Genomic DNA, 15,441 nt, shown 5'->3' on the forward strand with positions numbered 1-15,441 from the left:
GTAGGTCATCACCTTAGAAATAGGTCAAAGCACTTAAGCAAAATAGAAACACTAAAAACACTCACATAAACACAACATCATTTAACTTTGCTTTTCCACCTGCCATCCAGGTCGACAAGCTCTAATTGTTCATATGATGTATTGGCCAATACAAGTTATATTTTAACTATTTGATAAATTGCTTCTTGGATATAAGCAAGGAAAGTGACAGAAAGCAATAACAATTGCAGAGGAAGCATTTCATTTCACTGGGATGTCTGTAAAACACATCTCAGTTCTGCTGCTGCTGCTACAGCTGAGTTACTTCTTCAGCTCTGGGAGTTGTGGGAAGGTGCTAGTGTGGCATGTGGAGTACAGTCATTGGCTCAATATAAAAACAATCCTGGACACACTTGTCCAGCGAGGTCATGAAGTAACTGTTCTGAGATCTTCAGCTTCTATTTTAATTGATCCCAATGAACCACCTGGAATTAAATTTGAAACTTTTCCTACATCGTATGCTAAAGAGGAAATGAAGGATTTTTTCATGTATTGGATCAATAATGCACTATATAATATGTCACTAGATTCATATTGGGATCATTTTTTCATACTGGAAAAATTCTTTCCAAAATATTCTGATGTTTATGAAAATATCTGCAGAGACATAATTTTGAACAAGAAACTCATGACAAAACTGCAGGAATCGAAGTTCGATGTTGTCCTTGCAGATGCCATCAATCCTGGAGCTGAGCTGCTGGCTGAACTGCTCAAAGTGCCCTTCGTGTACAGCCTCCGCTTCTTTCCGGGCTACACTATGGAGAAGTACAGCGGAGGGCTGCATGTGCCTCCTTCCTACGTACCTATTATCCTGTCAGGTTTAACTGGCCGAATGACATTCATGGAGAGAGTTCAAAATATGCTATGCTTGCTTTATTTTGACTTTTGGTTCCAAACTTTTAATGAGAGGAGATGGGATAAGTTTTACAGTGAAGTACTAGGTAAGTCATGGTTTTAATTGATGCTGTGAAGTTTTAACTTTCTGTGACTTTGTAGGCAAATTTGTATGAATATAAAAATCAGAGGAATTTCCTTTTATACGTGAAATAATGAAATGAAAGTATAAAAAGAGCTATTGGTCTCAAAAATGTTATGGAAAGGGTCACGTTACAGTACCTGTTAGAAGTCAGTGGCAACTTAGTATATACTAAGTTGATCTTCTGTATATGAAGATAATTAAAAATGAATCTTAATGAAGAATGGGATGGGAGAGGGAGTAGGAGATGGGATGGTTTGAGGGTGGGAGAGTGGTTATGGGAGGAAAAAACACTATAATCCAAAAGTTGTACTTTTGAAATTTACATTTATTAAATAAAAATTTAAAAAAAGTGAAAATAAGAGAAGTCAGTGGCTCATCACTAGGACATGACACTCCAGTAACAGGTGAAGTACTGAGGATTTCTCTCAGTAAATCTATGTCCATTTTACTAGACATTTTCACATTATGCTAGTACAAAACCCTATTATATTAATGCATGGAGACAAGTAGATTGAATTGTTGCACATACTTCTAGTACAAGAACCTATGTGACAATTGAGGAAATCGCTTTCTTTTCTGGAAATACATTTTTTAACATATAAATAATTTTCAAAAATTTATACATACAGAGTTTTATTCTAGCTGCCTATAAAGTAAAAGCTACATTCCTTCATTAAGTCCTTAAAAATCATTTGTATAGGACTTAGCTTTTACATGTGTGAACGTATATGTAATCAGTCTACTTTTTAAATTTTTTAGAAAAATGAAGCAAAATAGGAGTGAACACAATTCTTTGTTTTTATAAATTAAAAATTTCCTTGTGGTATTACGTAGATTTACATGCAAATATTAAGTGGATAAGTCTTACACTCCTAATGCAAACCAAAGGCAGTCACAGGTGTAAAGCTTTAGCCATACTCAAAACCCTCCGAATGAACCTAGAAAATTAGGGATCAGGGACCAGTTTGCTAAATTGTAGAAACTGGACTGAGTACTCTGGCTGGGACCATGGAGGAATCATTTGATTCTGTAATTACAATCGATGTTTATATCTGCCATCGCCACTTCAAGTTTAGAAGGAAAACAAATGCATGTTTAATTTTATATTGGCCTATTTTAATGACAACTTAAGATTGTAAATATCCTGAGGTAACATTACATAGTATCCCCTCATATTCTTCACATGTGCTTCATGTGAACACTGTCCAATTTCTTCTTTGTCCTCTGTCCAGGAAGACCTGTTAGATTCTCTGAGCTAGTGGGGAAAGCTGATATGTGGCTCATTCGAAGCTATTGGGATTTGGAGTTTCCCCGCCCCCTCTTACCAAACTTTGAATTTGTTGGAGGGCTCCATTGCAAACCTGCCAAACCTCTTCCTAAGGTAAATACATTCTTTGTTCACATGTTTTGTTTGCTTTCCATTTTCAGTGGAAATGACTCTGTATTTTTCATTTAGAGAATTTGACCCAGGAAGAGATATTGGACACTGGGTAAAACATCTTGACTATCAGAAATTCATGTAGGAACTTCAAAATGTTCACAAAATTTTTGAATTAGAATACAGTGCATACTCCCCATGAACTTTGTGAAGTCCTATTGTATATTTCTACACTATGACAAATATCCAGATTTCATTATCATTTCAGAATAATGTGGAATACCTGGGAGACTCTGAAAATACTGACAATTAAATTAAGACTTTTATTATTCTACATGTATGAAATTAACAACTCATTCTTTCAATGTACATCTGTAAAGTAACTAGAATATAACAGAAATGTGTTGGACATATACAGAAGCAGGTTAGACAGTTTTTTGCTTTCCTCTAATACCTAACATTCTATTGGGGAGTTAGACTGTAGGATACATAGACTAAAATAGGAAGAATGACGATGTTGAGAGAATGTCCTATTTGCCTCATAGGAAACATCCCAGAGTCACTGATAATAAAAGAGAGATATGAAATATGTGCAAAAATCACTGTAAGGAATAAAGAAAAGTAAAACACAAAAAAACAAAAGTGTACAGAGTTGTGGAGACATTTCCCAAGAGCTACTACTTTATTTTTAAAAGATTTTGTTGATTTATTTGAGAAGCAGAGTTACAGAGAGTGAGAGACCAAGAGAAAGCTCTTCCATCAGCTGGTTCACTCCCCGAACAGCTGCAATGGCCGGAGCTGAGCTGTTCCGAAGCCAGGAGCTTCTTCCAGGTCCCCTACAGGGGTGCAGGGGTCCAAGAACCTGTGCTATCTTCCACTGCTTTCCCAGGCAACCAGCAGAGAGCTGGATGAGAAGAGGAGCAGTCGGGACACGAACCGGCACTCCTATGGTATGCCAGTGCTGCAGGCAGAGGCTTAGCACACTAAGCCACAGTGCCAGCCCCAAGAGCTACTACTTTAGGAGTAAGATGAGTAAAGAGGCTGATTTCAGTAGAGAGGTAATTTGGTATCTAAAATAGGAACTAGCTTAAAATATGCAGTTAGGTGTGTTGAGGAGAGGACAACAGAAAAGAGTTGAGTTAGGGAAAGATAGGATCAGGTTTTCTTTAAAAAGAAAAAAGTGTTGAAGATGTAATTATTGGATTAGATTTCAGAGAGATGAATGGCTCTGGAGGAGTGATGAATAAGATGGTTTTAGGAAATCAGGCAACAGATAACAGAGAAATATGTTCCAATAGTCATAGCATGCAGTGCCGGCATCCCACATGGGCTCCAGTTCGCATCCCAGCTGCTCCACTTGTGATCTGGCTCTCTGCTATGGCCTGGGAAATCAGTAGAAGATGGTCCAAATTCTTGGGCCCCTGCACTCACAAGGGAGACCCAGAGGAAGCTCCTGGCTCCTGGCTTCAGATCGGCCCAGTTCTAGCCATTGCACGTATAGAAGACCAGGGTATAGAAGACCTCTCTCTCTCTCTCTCTGCCTCTGCCTATCCATAATTCTGCCTTTCAAATAAATAAATAAATTTTAAAAAAGAAAAATATTGGAAATGAAAAAAAAAAACCAACCTGGTGTTAAAATGGAAATGGCATAGAAAGTTAATTAATTTGAAAAAAAAATTATGTAGGATCTCTGTCTTTAATGTGCTGTACATTGCTATTTAATGCTATAATTAGTAATCCAATGGTAGTTTATTCACTTTACGCTGCTATGGGGGCAAAATGTTGAAATCTTTACCTAATACATACTAAACTGATCTTCTGTATATAAAGAGAATTGAAAATGAATCTTTACATGAATGGAAGGGGAGAGGGAGCGGGAAAGGGGAGGGTTGCGTGCGGGAGGGAAGTTATGGGAGGGGGGAAGCCATTGTAACCCACAAGCTATACTTTGGAAATTTATATTCATTAAATAAAAGTTTAATAAAATAAAAAAAAGAAAAATAAATAAAATTATAATGCACTTGTCATTTTTCTAAATATTTTTCTAAATAAAAATGCTGGGGATGGGCATCGTGGTACAGCAGGTCAAGATGCCATTTATGGGGTGGCTTCATCCCATATTGGAGTGCAGGTCCAAGTCCTGGGCGCTACATTTCTGTTCCAGCTTCTTGCTAATGTATACTGTGAGGCAGCAGATGATGGCTCAAGTGCGTGGACCCTTTCATCCCTGTGGGGAACTCAGATGGAGTTCTGTGCTCTTGGTTTTCAGCTTGGCCCAGGTCTGGTTGCTGTAGGCATTTGTGGGAGTGAACCAAGATATCGACGATCTCTCTTTATCTCTCTATCTCTCTCTCCCTCTCTTCCACTCTCCCTCTCTCTCTCCCTTTCTCTGTCACTCTGCCTTTCAGGTAGATGAAAAGAACTGAAATAAGCACTTTTTTAAAAGTTAGGAGAGGGCCTGGTGTTTTGGCACAGCAGGTTAAGCTGCTGCATGTGACAATGGCATCCTATATGAACACTGGTCCAAGCCCAGGTTGCTTCACTTCTGATCCAGCTCCCTGCGAATGCAACTGAGAAAGTAGAGGAAGTTGTCCCAAATACTTGTAACCCTGAAACCTACATAGGAAACCTGGCAGCAAGGTTCTAGGCTCCTTGGCTTCAGCATGGCCCAGTCCCAAGCTGTTGAGGCCATTTGGGGAGTGAATCAGTGGTTGTAAGATATCTTCCTCTCTCTCTGTGTCTCTCTCTATGTGTGTAAATCTGTCTTTAAAACAAATAAATAAAGCTTAGGGAAAAAAGCTAAGAGAAATGATTTGTAACATTTTGACCATAAACACTGATTTGAATATAATATAATACATGGCACCTGTATGTATGTATAATTTGTATGTGTCATAAAAATAAAAGTAAGTAACAGAATAAAATGTCACTGGCACTTACTGAATTAGAACTAATGTGGACTGTTGACATTATTGCTACATTTTGCTGTTTTTACTTATACATTTAATTACCTAAAGTGTTTCTAATGTATTAGATTTAAACCCATTCAATGGAAAGTGAATTTCCAACAGATTAAGATTACATTCTCCCTTTTTGAGGAATCTCCAGACAGACTTCCATAGTGGCTTAACCAGTTTGCATTCCCACCAACAGTGGGTTAGTGTCCCTTTTTCCCCACATCCTCTCCAGCATCTGTTGTTGGTAGATTTCTGAATGTGAGCCATTCTCGCCGGGGTGAGATGGAACCTCATTGTGGTTTTGATTTGCATTTCTCTGATTGCTAGTGATCTTGAACATTTTTTCATGTGTCTGTTGGCCATTTGGATTTCCTCTTTCGAAAAATGTCTATTGAGGTCCTTGGCCCATCTCTTAAGTGGGTTGTTTGTTTTATTGTTGTGGAGTTTCTTGATTTCTTTGTAGATTCTGGTTTATCTGTAGTATAGTTTGCGAATATTTTTTCCCATTCTGTTGGTTGCCTCTTCACTTTCCTGACTGTTTCTTTTGAAGTGCAGAAACTTCTCAATTTGATGCAATCCCAAATGTTAATTTTGGTTTTGACTGCCTGTGCTGTTGGAGTATTTTCCAGGAAGTCTTTGCCTGTGCCTATATCTTGCAGGGTTTCTCCAATGCTCTCTAATAATCAGCAACAGGAGTCACTGTGTACTTACACCCCATGTGGGATCTGTCCCTAATGTGTCGTCTAAAGCCAAGTGATGCTATAACTAGTACTGAAACAGTATTTTCATACTATGTGTTTCTGTGTGGGCACAAACTGATGAGGTCTTTACTAATTATATACCGAATTGATCTTCTGTACATAAAGAGAATTGGAAATGAAAAAAAAAAAAAACAACCTGGTGTTAAAATGGAAATGGCATAGAAAATTAATTAATTTGAAAAAAAAATTATGTAGGATCTCTGTCTTTAATGTGCTGTACATTGCTATTTAATGCTATAATTAGTAATCCAATGGTAGTTTATTCACTTTACGTTGCTATGTGGGCAAAATGTTGAAATCTTTACCTAATATATACTAAACTGATCTTCTGTATATAAAGAGAATTGAAAATGAATCTTTACATGAATGGAAGGGGAGAGGGAGCGGGAAAGGGGAGGGTTGCGGGCGGGAGGGAAGTTATGGGAGGGGGGAAGCCATTGTAACCCATAAGCTATACTTTGGAAATTTATATTCATTAAATAAAAGTTTAATAAAAAAAAAGATTACATTCTCAAGTGAAGTCAGAGGCAAAATTTCTATAGATACATTTAAAAAACCAATGTATAAGTTTTGACAATAAGATGAACAGATGAAGGCTAAGGTTTGTTTGTAAGCCTTGAGGATCTTCAGCCATTCCTCAGCAACATAAATGTTTGGCTCTCAAAATATCTTTAGCCAAATCCAGTTTTACTTGTTTTCAACACTGCATTGCATCATTCCTCATGAGATCCCAGGTTTATATCAAACATGAAAGGGATGGTTTACCTTCTCACTGCAGGTGTTTTCTGCCTGATCTCAATCCCATAGGACCCCTTGGTAAAACTCCTTTGGAGAACTTGATTCTCAGCATCACAACTGCCTGATGGAGTGAGAATAGGGGACATGCTCATTGCATTTGGAATGAAGAGCTAAGAATTTGTATCACCTGTACCTGATAAGGGCCTTTAGTTTAATTGAAATAGGATTTTGTTAACAGGTGGTGGTCCTTATAAAGGAACACAAGAAGGTAATCTATTTTAGATTCATATCACACCATAAGGACATACATAGAAAGTAGATAATTTTAATGCTGTATTGCATTATTTCTCAAGAGATGCTTCTTAACTACCATTTTATTACAGCAACATGAAACTGATATAAAACCAATATCAATTTTTAGTGCAAATAGATTCGGCTTTATATGGTAACTTTAGTAACTTTTACAGGTCCTAAGACTGAGGTAACATTATCAAAAGTTCTGTACAGCATTTCTCTATGTTTAATGAATTCTTGATTTGTCTAAAGTGAGAGTGATTGTGTTGGGGCAGGGAGAGGAGGACAAGGAAAAGCAGGACAATGGGTGGGTAGTAATGTGATGATAATTACTGATTAAACCTGTTGTTACTCAGTTGCACACCTTTGAATCCAAGTCAAAGACTGGAAAGTTGGCCCTCTTGTTCTGTGTTAGAAATCTCTCTCTCTCTCTCCAGATAATTTGCTTTTCCATTAATTATCAAATTATCAGATAATCCCTTTTTTAAAAAAAGAAGGAATTTAACAGACTGCATCAAGTTTTTTAAATATTTATACTCTTTGGCTGTACAAGATACTCACATGAAACTATGCAGACAAAAGTAATTAAGATATGCAAAATTAATAGTCATAAAAGCTATTTATAAAGGTAACCAATGGAAGTAGCTTAAACCTAATACTAAGGAATGATTAAACTTCTTTATGTGTAAATCACAACAGTATAATGGTTTTAACAAAGAACCCACATTAACAGTAAATCAGCCAAAATAGGAAGTTTGCTTGAAAACAAGGGACCAAAGAAGATAAATTAAGATCATATTTTTTCTGTAGAATGAAAAAAGATTATAAAAATAAGTTTATCATTTCTTACATGTGTACTATAGTGTGCCTATTGTGACCTGTCTTAACACTACCACCTGTGCACTTTGAAATGACTCAGATGGAAAATTTTGCCTAGTACACATTTTACCACAGCCACTATTCTAATGTCTTAATAGTCCTTCCTCTGTTGTTTCCACCAACCCTTTCAATATTGTTTGTTGCAATGTTGCTTTCTTTGTGACAGACAATTTTCTCTTCACAGGAAATGGAAGACTTTGTTCAGAGCTCTGGAGAAGAGGGAATTGTGGTGTTTTCCCTGGGGTCCATGGTCAGCAACATGACAGAAGAAAGGGCAAATATGTTTGCAACTGCTTTTGCCCAGCTTCCACAAAAGGTTAGAAAAAGTGTCCTAATGGTGGGTGGCTACTGAATGAGTCTGTTAAACTCTACAAAAGGTCTTATTATAGAATCTTCCTGTGTGAAAGGTAAATTGATATAATAGTTCTAATTTATCTAAGATATCAATTTGAAAGCAACTCTACTTGACAGGTGCAAAAGGAGCATAGAGAGTGTTTTGATTGTTAATTTTGATACTAACATTATGATCAGAAAGAAATATATTGAACAGATGCAGTGTACAGCTGTGGTACAGCAGGTACCGCAGGAACACAAGTCACCAAATTCTGTCCTGTCACTTGCTTGTTTTTCTTGCAGCTGCTACCAGAAAGGACTTAAATGTTGATCTTTTTATTTACGAACAACATTTTTAGTTTTCTAGCTGATATAACCTTGTTAATATTTTGCTGGTAATCCGAAGCCATTTTTAACTTTTATTAGCAAATAGAAATTCAACACTTTAAGATGATATTCCAGTTTATGTGGATAATTTGTGGATAGTACAATCAGAGTCTTATTTTGGTACTGGACATGGAAATTGTCCAAATATAGCAGAAATGAGCAATGTTGGCTGCCAGTGCTTGGTAGTGCATCACAGAAGAGTTGAAAATTGAACAAAATTTAGCATCATAGCAATTATGGATTTTTTCAGCCACTATGTTATTTAAGAACTGGGTCTTTTTCCCACATTTAAAAAATTTCCTGGGGCCAGCCCTGTGGCATAGTAGGTTAAGCCTCCGCCTATGGCTCCGGCATCCAATATGGGTGCTGTTTCAAGTACCTGTTACTCCACTTCCAATCCACTTCCCTGGTAATGTGCCTGGGAAAGCAGCAGAGGGTGGCCCAAGTGCTTGTGCCCCTGCACCTGAGTGGAAAATCCAGAAGCAGCTCCTGGCTCCTGGCTTCAGATTGGCCCAGCTCTGGTAATTGTAGCCATTTGAGAAATAAACCAGTTGATGGAAGATCTCTTTCTCTGTCTCTCCATCTCTCAAATAAATAAATCCTTAAAAAAAAAAAAAAGAATTTCCAATCCTAGTCATAGGAATAATGCCTATGGATTGATTTAAAAAATGCACCTTGAAATTTTTCCTAGAAATAGTGATTAAAAATGTGTAATCTACAAGTTAAACATAATTACATATATTTGCTAAACAAAATTAATTTATTTCTCACACATAGACAATTGCAGAGGTAGGTTTGCTTTTAAACTTTTATACTTTTAAAGTATATCAATTCCAATGAAATAAGACATGAAACACTGGATATGTTAAACTCCAATTTTTATTTTATAAAAGATGAAAATGTTAATATTAAATTAGCAAGTCAAGACTGAAATTATATATACATATATTTAAAAAGTATAGATCATTGGAAAAGAGTTACTTCTCTTTGTACTAAACTAATTAACATGGTCTTTTAGTTGTCATTATTTGAACTCTCTTCTCTTTGTCTTTTCTATGGAAGGCAAAGATCTTAGCAAGAGATCTCTCAATCTCTTTAGAATTCCAATGTGCTGTAATTTCAAATTCAATTTATGGATTAGGTGCTTTCTTTACCTAACAGGTTCTTTGGAGATTTAATGGGAAGAAACCAGAAACTTTGGGACCCAATACTCGGATTTATAAGTGGATCCCCCAGAATGACCTTCTTGGTAAGACTCTGGAGAACAAATACTAGAAATATGAGTAACAGCCAATCAGGATGATCATAGTTTATCAGGAAACTCATTAAATATTCACTATGAAAAAACTCAAAAATACAACAAAATGTCTTCACCTGTATTTTCCAGTTCTTCAGGAAATAACAATGAATCATAACAGATGGCTTTTTATTATTCACATCAATTTCTTTGTGACCAGAATGAAAAATATCTTAATTCTAAATGTAGTTACTTCAGAGAAAATTTTTCAATAATTTCCTTGGGGATAGTTGGCTCAGTGATTAGGATAGTTGGAAGACTAGTGTCCCATATTGTAGAACCTGTGTTCAAGTTCTACCATCACTTCCAATTCCTGCTAATGTGCACCCTGAAAGACAGCAGGTGATGGTTCAAATCCTTAAGTTGCTATCAACCACATGGTAGATCTGGATGGAGTTCCTGGCTCCTGACTTTCATCTAACCCACATCCAGCTGTTGTGGGCACTTGGGAAGTCAATGAGTAGAAGGAAGTTCTCTTTCTCCCAATGTCTCTCTCTTTCTCCCTACCTCCATCTCTGCCCCACTCTTTCCCTGCACACATATATGTCTCTGTCATTCCCGCTTTCCAATTAATTAATTAATAATTTCCTGGGTAGTCTCACTGACTCCCAATTCTTTGATTATGTTTGCTCTTTCTCCTAATATAGGACTTTCCAAATGCCACTGAAAAGCATTCATCTGTCATTATGAATGATCCTGCATTTTCTATGAAAAAAAAAAAAAGCTACAACTTTTATCATGATGTGATAACACTTTTTTTTTTTTTTATTTGACAGGTAGAACTACAGACAGTGAGAGGGAGAGAAAGAGAGAAAATATCTTTCTTCTGTTGGTTCACCCCCAGATGGCCTCTACGGCCGGTGCAGCGCCCATCCGAAGCCAGGAGCCAGGTGCTTCTTCCTGGTCTCCTATGCGGGTGCAGGAGCTCAAACACTTGGGCTATCCTCTACTGCCCTTCTGGGCCACAGCAGAGAGCTAGCCTGGAAGAGGAGCAACCGGGACTAGAACCTGGCACGCATATAGGATGCCAGCGCTGCAGGCAGAGAATTAACCAAGTGAGCTACGATGCCAGCCTATAACACATTTTAAAATGAAGTGTGAGCTGGAGCCGACACTGTGGTTCACTTGGTTAATCCTCCGCCTGCAGCGCTGGCATCCCATGAGTGCCAGGTTCTAGTGCCGGTTGCTCCTCTTCCAGGCCAGCTCTCTGCTGTGGCCCGGAAGGGCAGTAGAGGATGACCCAAGTGTTTGGGCCCCTGCCAAGTGTTTGGGCCCCTGCACCCGCACAGGAGACCAGGAAGAAGCACCTAGCTCCTGGCTTCGGATGGGCGCTGCGCCGGCCATAGCAGCCATTTGGGGGATGAATCAACGGAAGGAAAATCTTTCTCTCTCTGTCTCTCTCTCTCACTATCTAACTCTACCTGTCAAATAAATTATGAAAAAAATGAAGTGTGAGCTCTCCTTTTGATTCCAGCACTGTGACAATGCCACTCCCTGATACCTTGTACACCCTGCATTTTAGACTCAGTGAATGCACTAAGCATTTTGGAGAAAATGTTTTCACCTGCACTTGACCTTTAAAAAAGATTTATTTATATATTTGAAAGCCAGAATTACATAGGGAGAAGGAGAGACAGAGAGAGGAGAGAGAGAGAGGTCTTCACCTGCTGGTTCACTCCCCACACCGATCTGAAGCCAGGAGTCAGGAGCTTCTTCCAGTCTCCCATGTGGGTGCAGGGGCCCAAGGACTTGGACCATCTTCTACTGCTTTCCCAGGCCATAGCAGAGTGTGATGGGAAGTGGAGCAGCTGGGACTAGAACCCACACCCGTATGGGATGCCGGCACTGCAGATGGCAGCCTTACCCACCACACCATAGCACAGGCCCCCGCACCTGACCTTTTATTTGGCATTGAGAATATGTAGGTTCTTTCATCCAGAATGTGGTCCCTCTTCATGATGATTTGTCAATCTTGTATAGAGTTCAAGTCTGACGTCACACACCACCACTTCCATGTGGCCTTCCCTTACTTCTCCAGTGCACTTAGGTGGCTCTTCCTCTTCTTTTTGAAGGCAGCTTAGATACAGTTTCATGGCAACTGATAACATCTTAAATAGAGAACATTGTCCATTTTAGTGACATATACTGTGTATTTCCCACTTACTTTGTAGAATGCATAATTAATAACATTACTGAAAATCACTCAATCCTAGGTCATCCAAAAACCAAGGCATTTATAACTCATGGTGGAACCAGTGGCATTTATGAGGCAATTCACCATGGCATCCCTATGGTGGGCATTCCTTTGTTTGGGGAGCAACCTGATAATATTGCCCACATGAAAGCCAAGGGAGCAGCTGTCAGAGTGGACTGGAAAACAATGTCAAATGCAAATTTGCTCAGTGCTTTAAAGGCAGTGATTAACAATCCTTTGTAAGTATTTCCCTGCTTTTTTTAAACTATATAGTATTTATAGATAAATTTTTACTTGTGTTCAAAGGGAGCAGCATTGATTATGAACCTGGACATCATGTTGGGTACAGATTTGCTAAATGTTGGAAGATAATCATCAATAATTCATTGTGAGTGCCACAATAATTTTGATGATTTTATAGAATGATTTTCAGATGTTTAAAGATATTGCACAAATTTTGAATTAGCCAATATGTGGAATGTCACTGAAGACATTAACAAAGGATTACAAGGAATCCTTGGGAGCAGAGCTGAAATCTAAAACAATGTTATAAGAATATATTATTTGTAAAATCAAAGATAATGCTTCTGTCAAACTTCAAAATTTATGTACACTTCTATATGATAAGAGTTAGTGATGTACACTTCTATATTATAAGAGTTAGTGATTAACACTAAGGTGTTTCCATATGAGACAAAGTAGGAAAATATGTTTATAAGGGATTACACTTACAGAGAGCTTCTCTATTGTGTCGTATTTCTTAAATGTAAACATATTTTTATATACACTGAAGTAATATTTTTAAAGATCTATTTATTTTATTTGAAAGGCAGAGTTACTGAGAGGCAGTGGCATAGAAAGAGAGAGAGAGAGAGAGAGGTCTTTCATCCGCTGATTCACTCCCTAGATGGCTGCAACAGCTAGAGCTGCACCAATCCGAAGCCAGGAGCCAGGAGTTTCTTCAGGGTCTCCCATGTGAGGACAGGGGCCCAAGGACTTGGGCCATCTTCTACTGCTTTCTCAGGCCAAAGCAGAGAGCTGGATTGGAAGTACAACAGACGGGACTTGAACTAGTGCCCATATGAGATGTAGCTAAAGCTGCTGCACCACAGTGCCGGCCCCTGAAGTAATATTTAAGAAAGCAAACAAAATAATGATACATTTACAGGGATGTGCATATTATCAGTGACAAATTAAAATCATTTGGTTGTATTAAAAAAAACACAAAAATGCAATTAGTGTGACTTTAATTTTATTACATCTATTGTTCATCCTAATGAGCACAATGAGACCACATTTTTTTTTCTTTTTTGAAGAGCAGTATACCCTTTATTTGCTAATTTAATGTGAAAAATACAGCTCTCTAGTATAGATGTTGTTCTACATTTTTAACTTCTAAAAAAGCAATGAAACGAATGAAGCAAGCTTCTTAACTGTCATATTGTACATATATTGTACCAGTTTTCTGAATATACTGTATAGTTTATTCATTTTGTCCTTTCACAATTGTATTACCAAAATATACCAGGAATAGTGCACTCCTCTGAAAAACAGTCCTCCAGCTACAAGCTTTAATTAATAAGAATGGAAGTTACCTCCACTGTGATTGCTGTAGTGACAAGCTACAGCCTTTTGTGGTCTAAGATGCATAAGCCACATCCCTACATAAACCTTTGTGTGTTGTCCTTTATTCCTCGATTATTTTAACACTGTACACAAAAGCAACTAAAATGCAGCTACAATGCTATGAAGTCACACCAAAACAAAATGCAACTGCAATGCATTGAATACACTCCAGATCCTAAAATCACACTAACAAAAAATACAATGTCAATAATATAAAACATTTACTGTTGTTCCACAATATGATGAAGACAATTCAATGTATTATCAGAATCAATGCACTATAACAAAGAAAAATCAGATAAGGAATATACTATACCTAGGCCTTCTATTTAGCAATCAAAAACTAGGAACAGAAAGATGTACAAAAGGAACAAATTAGTGTCAGCATGAGGATTCAAAGGACATTGAATTCCCTATCTTCATAGTTGTAACAATTAATGTACTGATTAATGATTAAGCTTAATACAAATTCTTGGTACATAGCAACTTAGTATTAATTTTACCCAGACATGTATCTGAGCCCTGTCATAGACTTATTTATGTCTCTAAATTCTGAAATAATTTGACCCACATACATCACTTCCAAGATAATTCAAGAATTGCTCCTCTAATAATTGCTATTGTTTTTGTAGTTCTATTTCTTTTTTGCCCTTGAGTATTGCTTCATTTTAGTTTCTTTTTTGCCCTTCTATATTGTGATGTTAGAAATACTTGTTCTCTCTCAAGTTCTCTCTTCGCATCCTGAAATTATGTGCACCCTATGAATTCCAGGCTACCAACTCAGCTCTCTATAATCATTACTGAAGAAAATTATTTTTCTTCCATTTTTATATGACATGAATCATTATCAACTGCATGAAAGTTAGGTAGATCCCTGTTTTCTAATTCATTTTATAAGACAATGTATGTTGATTTTAATCAGCTACAAAGAGAATGTTATGAGATTATCAAGGATTCACCATGATCAGCCTGTGAAGCCCCTGGACCGAGCAGTCTTCTGGATCGAGTACGTCATGCGCCATAAAGGAGCCAAACACCTTCGGGTTGCAGCCCATGACCTCACCTGGTTCCAGTACTACTCCCTGGATGTCATTGGGTTCCTGCTGGCTTGTGTCACAATCATTACTTTCCTTATCCTAAAATGTTTTTTGTTTGTTTGTCAAAAGTTTGTTGTGACAGGAAATAAGAAAAAGAGAGACTAAGCCTCTTTCAGACCTAATGCTAGCAGTAGTGAGAGCTGAGAGCATTCTTTTTATTTCAGCCACTATAGATCAATGTCTGACAAGATTATTCTATACATTTTATGAGACTTGTGCTTCCTGATTCATCCAAATGTTTTATTCTTGATTGGATATTTGAATTCCTGAAATTTTCATAAAATTACTCTACATGCATATATACAAATATATGTATATATGTCTCTGTATGTATATATTTCTGAAAAAAAAAATTAGGACTCATTGGAATCTCAGCCCGTTGTTTTCAGAACAGCTAAAAGCCTGAAGTCGGCACTTGCATTTTCAGAAATGTCATCTACTTGAATACAACGCACACACAGAGTGTTTGTATCCTTACCAAA

General features: G+C 37.5%; 1 protein-coding gene across 2 annotated transcripts; it reads left to right on the forward strand.

Annotated features, from left to right (window-relative positions):
• The first annotated feature begins 253 nt into the window (after window positions 1–253).
• Window positions 254–15,064, forward strand: LOC133765699 (UDP-glucuronosyltransferase 2B14-like). 2 transcript variants are annotated; one of them, XM_062199244.1, is made up of 6 exons: window positions 254–984; window positions 2,255–2,399; window positions 8,210–8,341; window positions 9,907–9,994; window positions 12,256–12,475; window positions 14,785–15,064. In XM_062199244.1, exons 1-6 carry the CDS (start codon window positions 254–256, stop codon window positions 15,062–15,064), a joined length of 1,596 nt encoding a protein of 531 aa, XP_062055228.1. The 2 variants fall into 2 exon arrangements, with proteins under 2 accessions (XP_062055228.1, XP_062055227.1); XM_062199243.1 differs by having other exon boundaries at window positions 254–980; window positions 2,251–2,399.
• The last annotated feature ends 377 nt before the right edge of the window (window positions 15,065–15,441 follow it).

The sequence above is a fragment of the Lepus europaeus genome, chromosome 8, assembly GCF_033115175.1.
Source record: "Lepus europaeus isolate LE1 chromosome 8, mLepTim1.pri, whole genome shotgun sequence".
Classification (NCBI taxonomy): Eukaryota; Metazoa; Chordata; class Mammalia; order Lagomorpha; family Leporidae; genus Lepus; species Lepus europaeus.

Excerpts from the sequence above, each read along its gene's own strand:
- LOC133765699 (XM_062199244.1), top strand. The coding sequence starts at position 254 with ATGTCTGTAAAACACATCTCAGTTCTGCTGCTGCTGCTACAGCTGAGT. Across the intron at positions 8,342-9,906 it reads TTGCCCAGCTTCCACAAAAG|GTTCTTTGGAGATTTAATGG; the intron begins GTTAGAAAAAGT and ends TTTACCTAACAG. Across the intron at positions 9,995-12,255 it reads CCCCCAGAATGACCTTCTTG|GTCATCCAAAAACCAAGGCA; the intron begins GTAAGACTCTGG and ends ACTCAATCCTAG.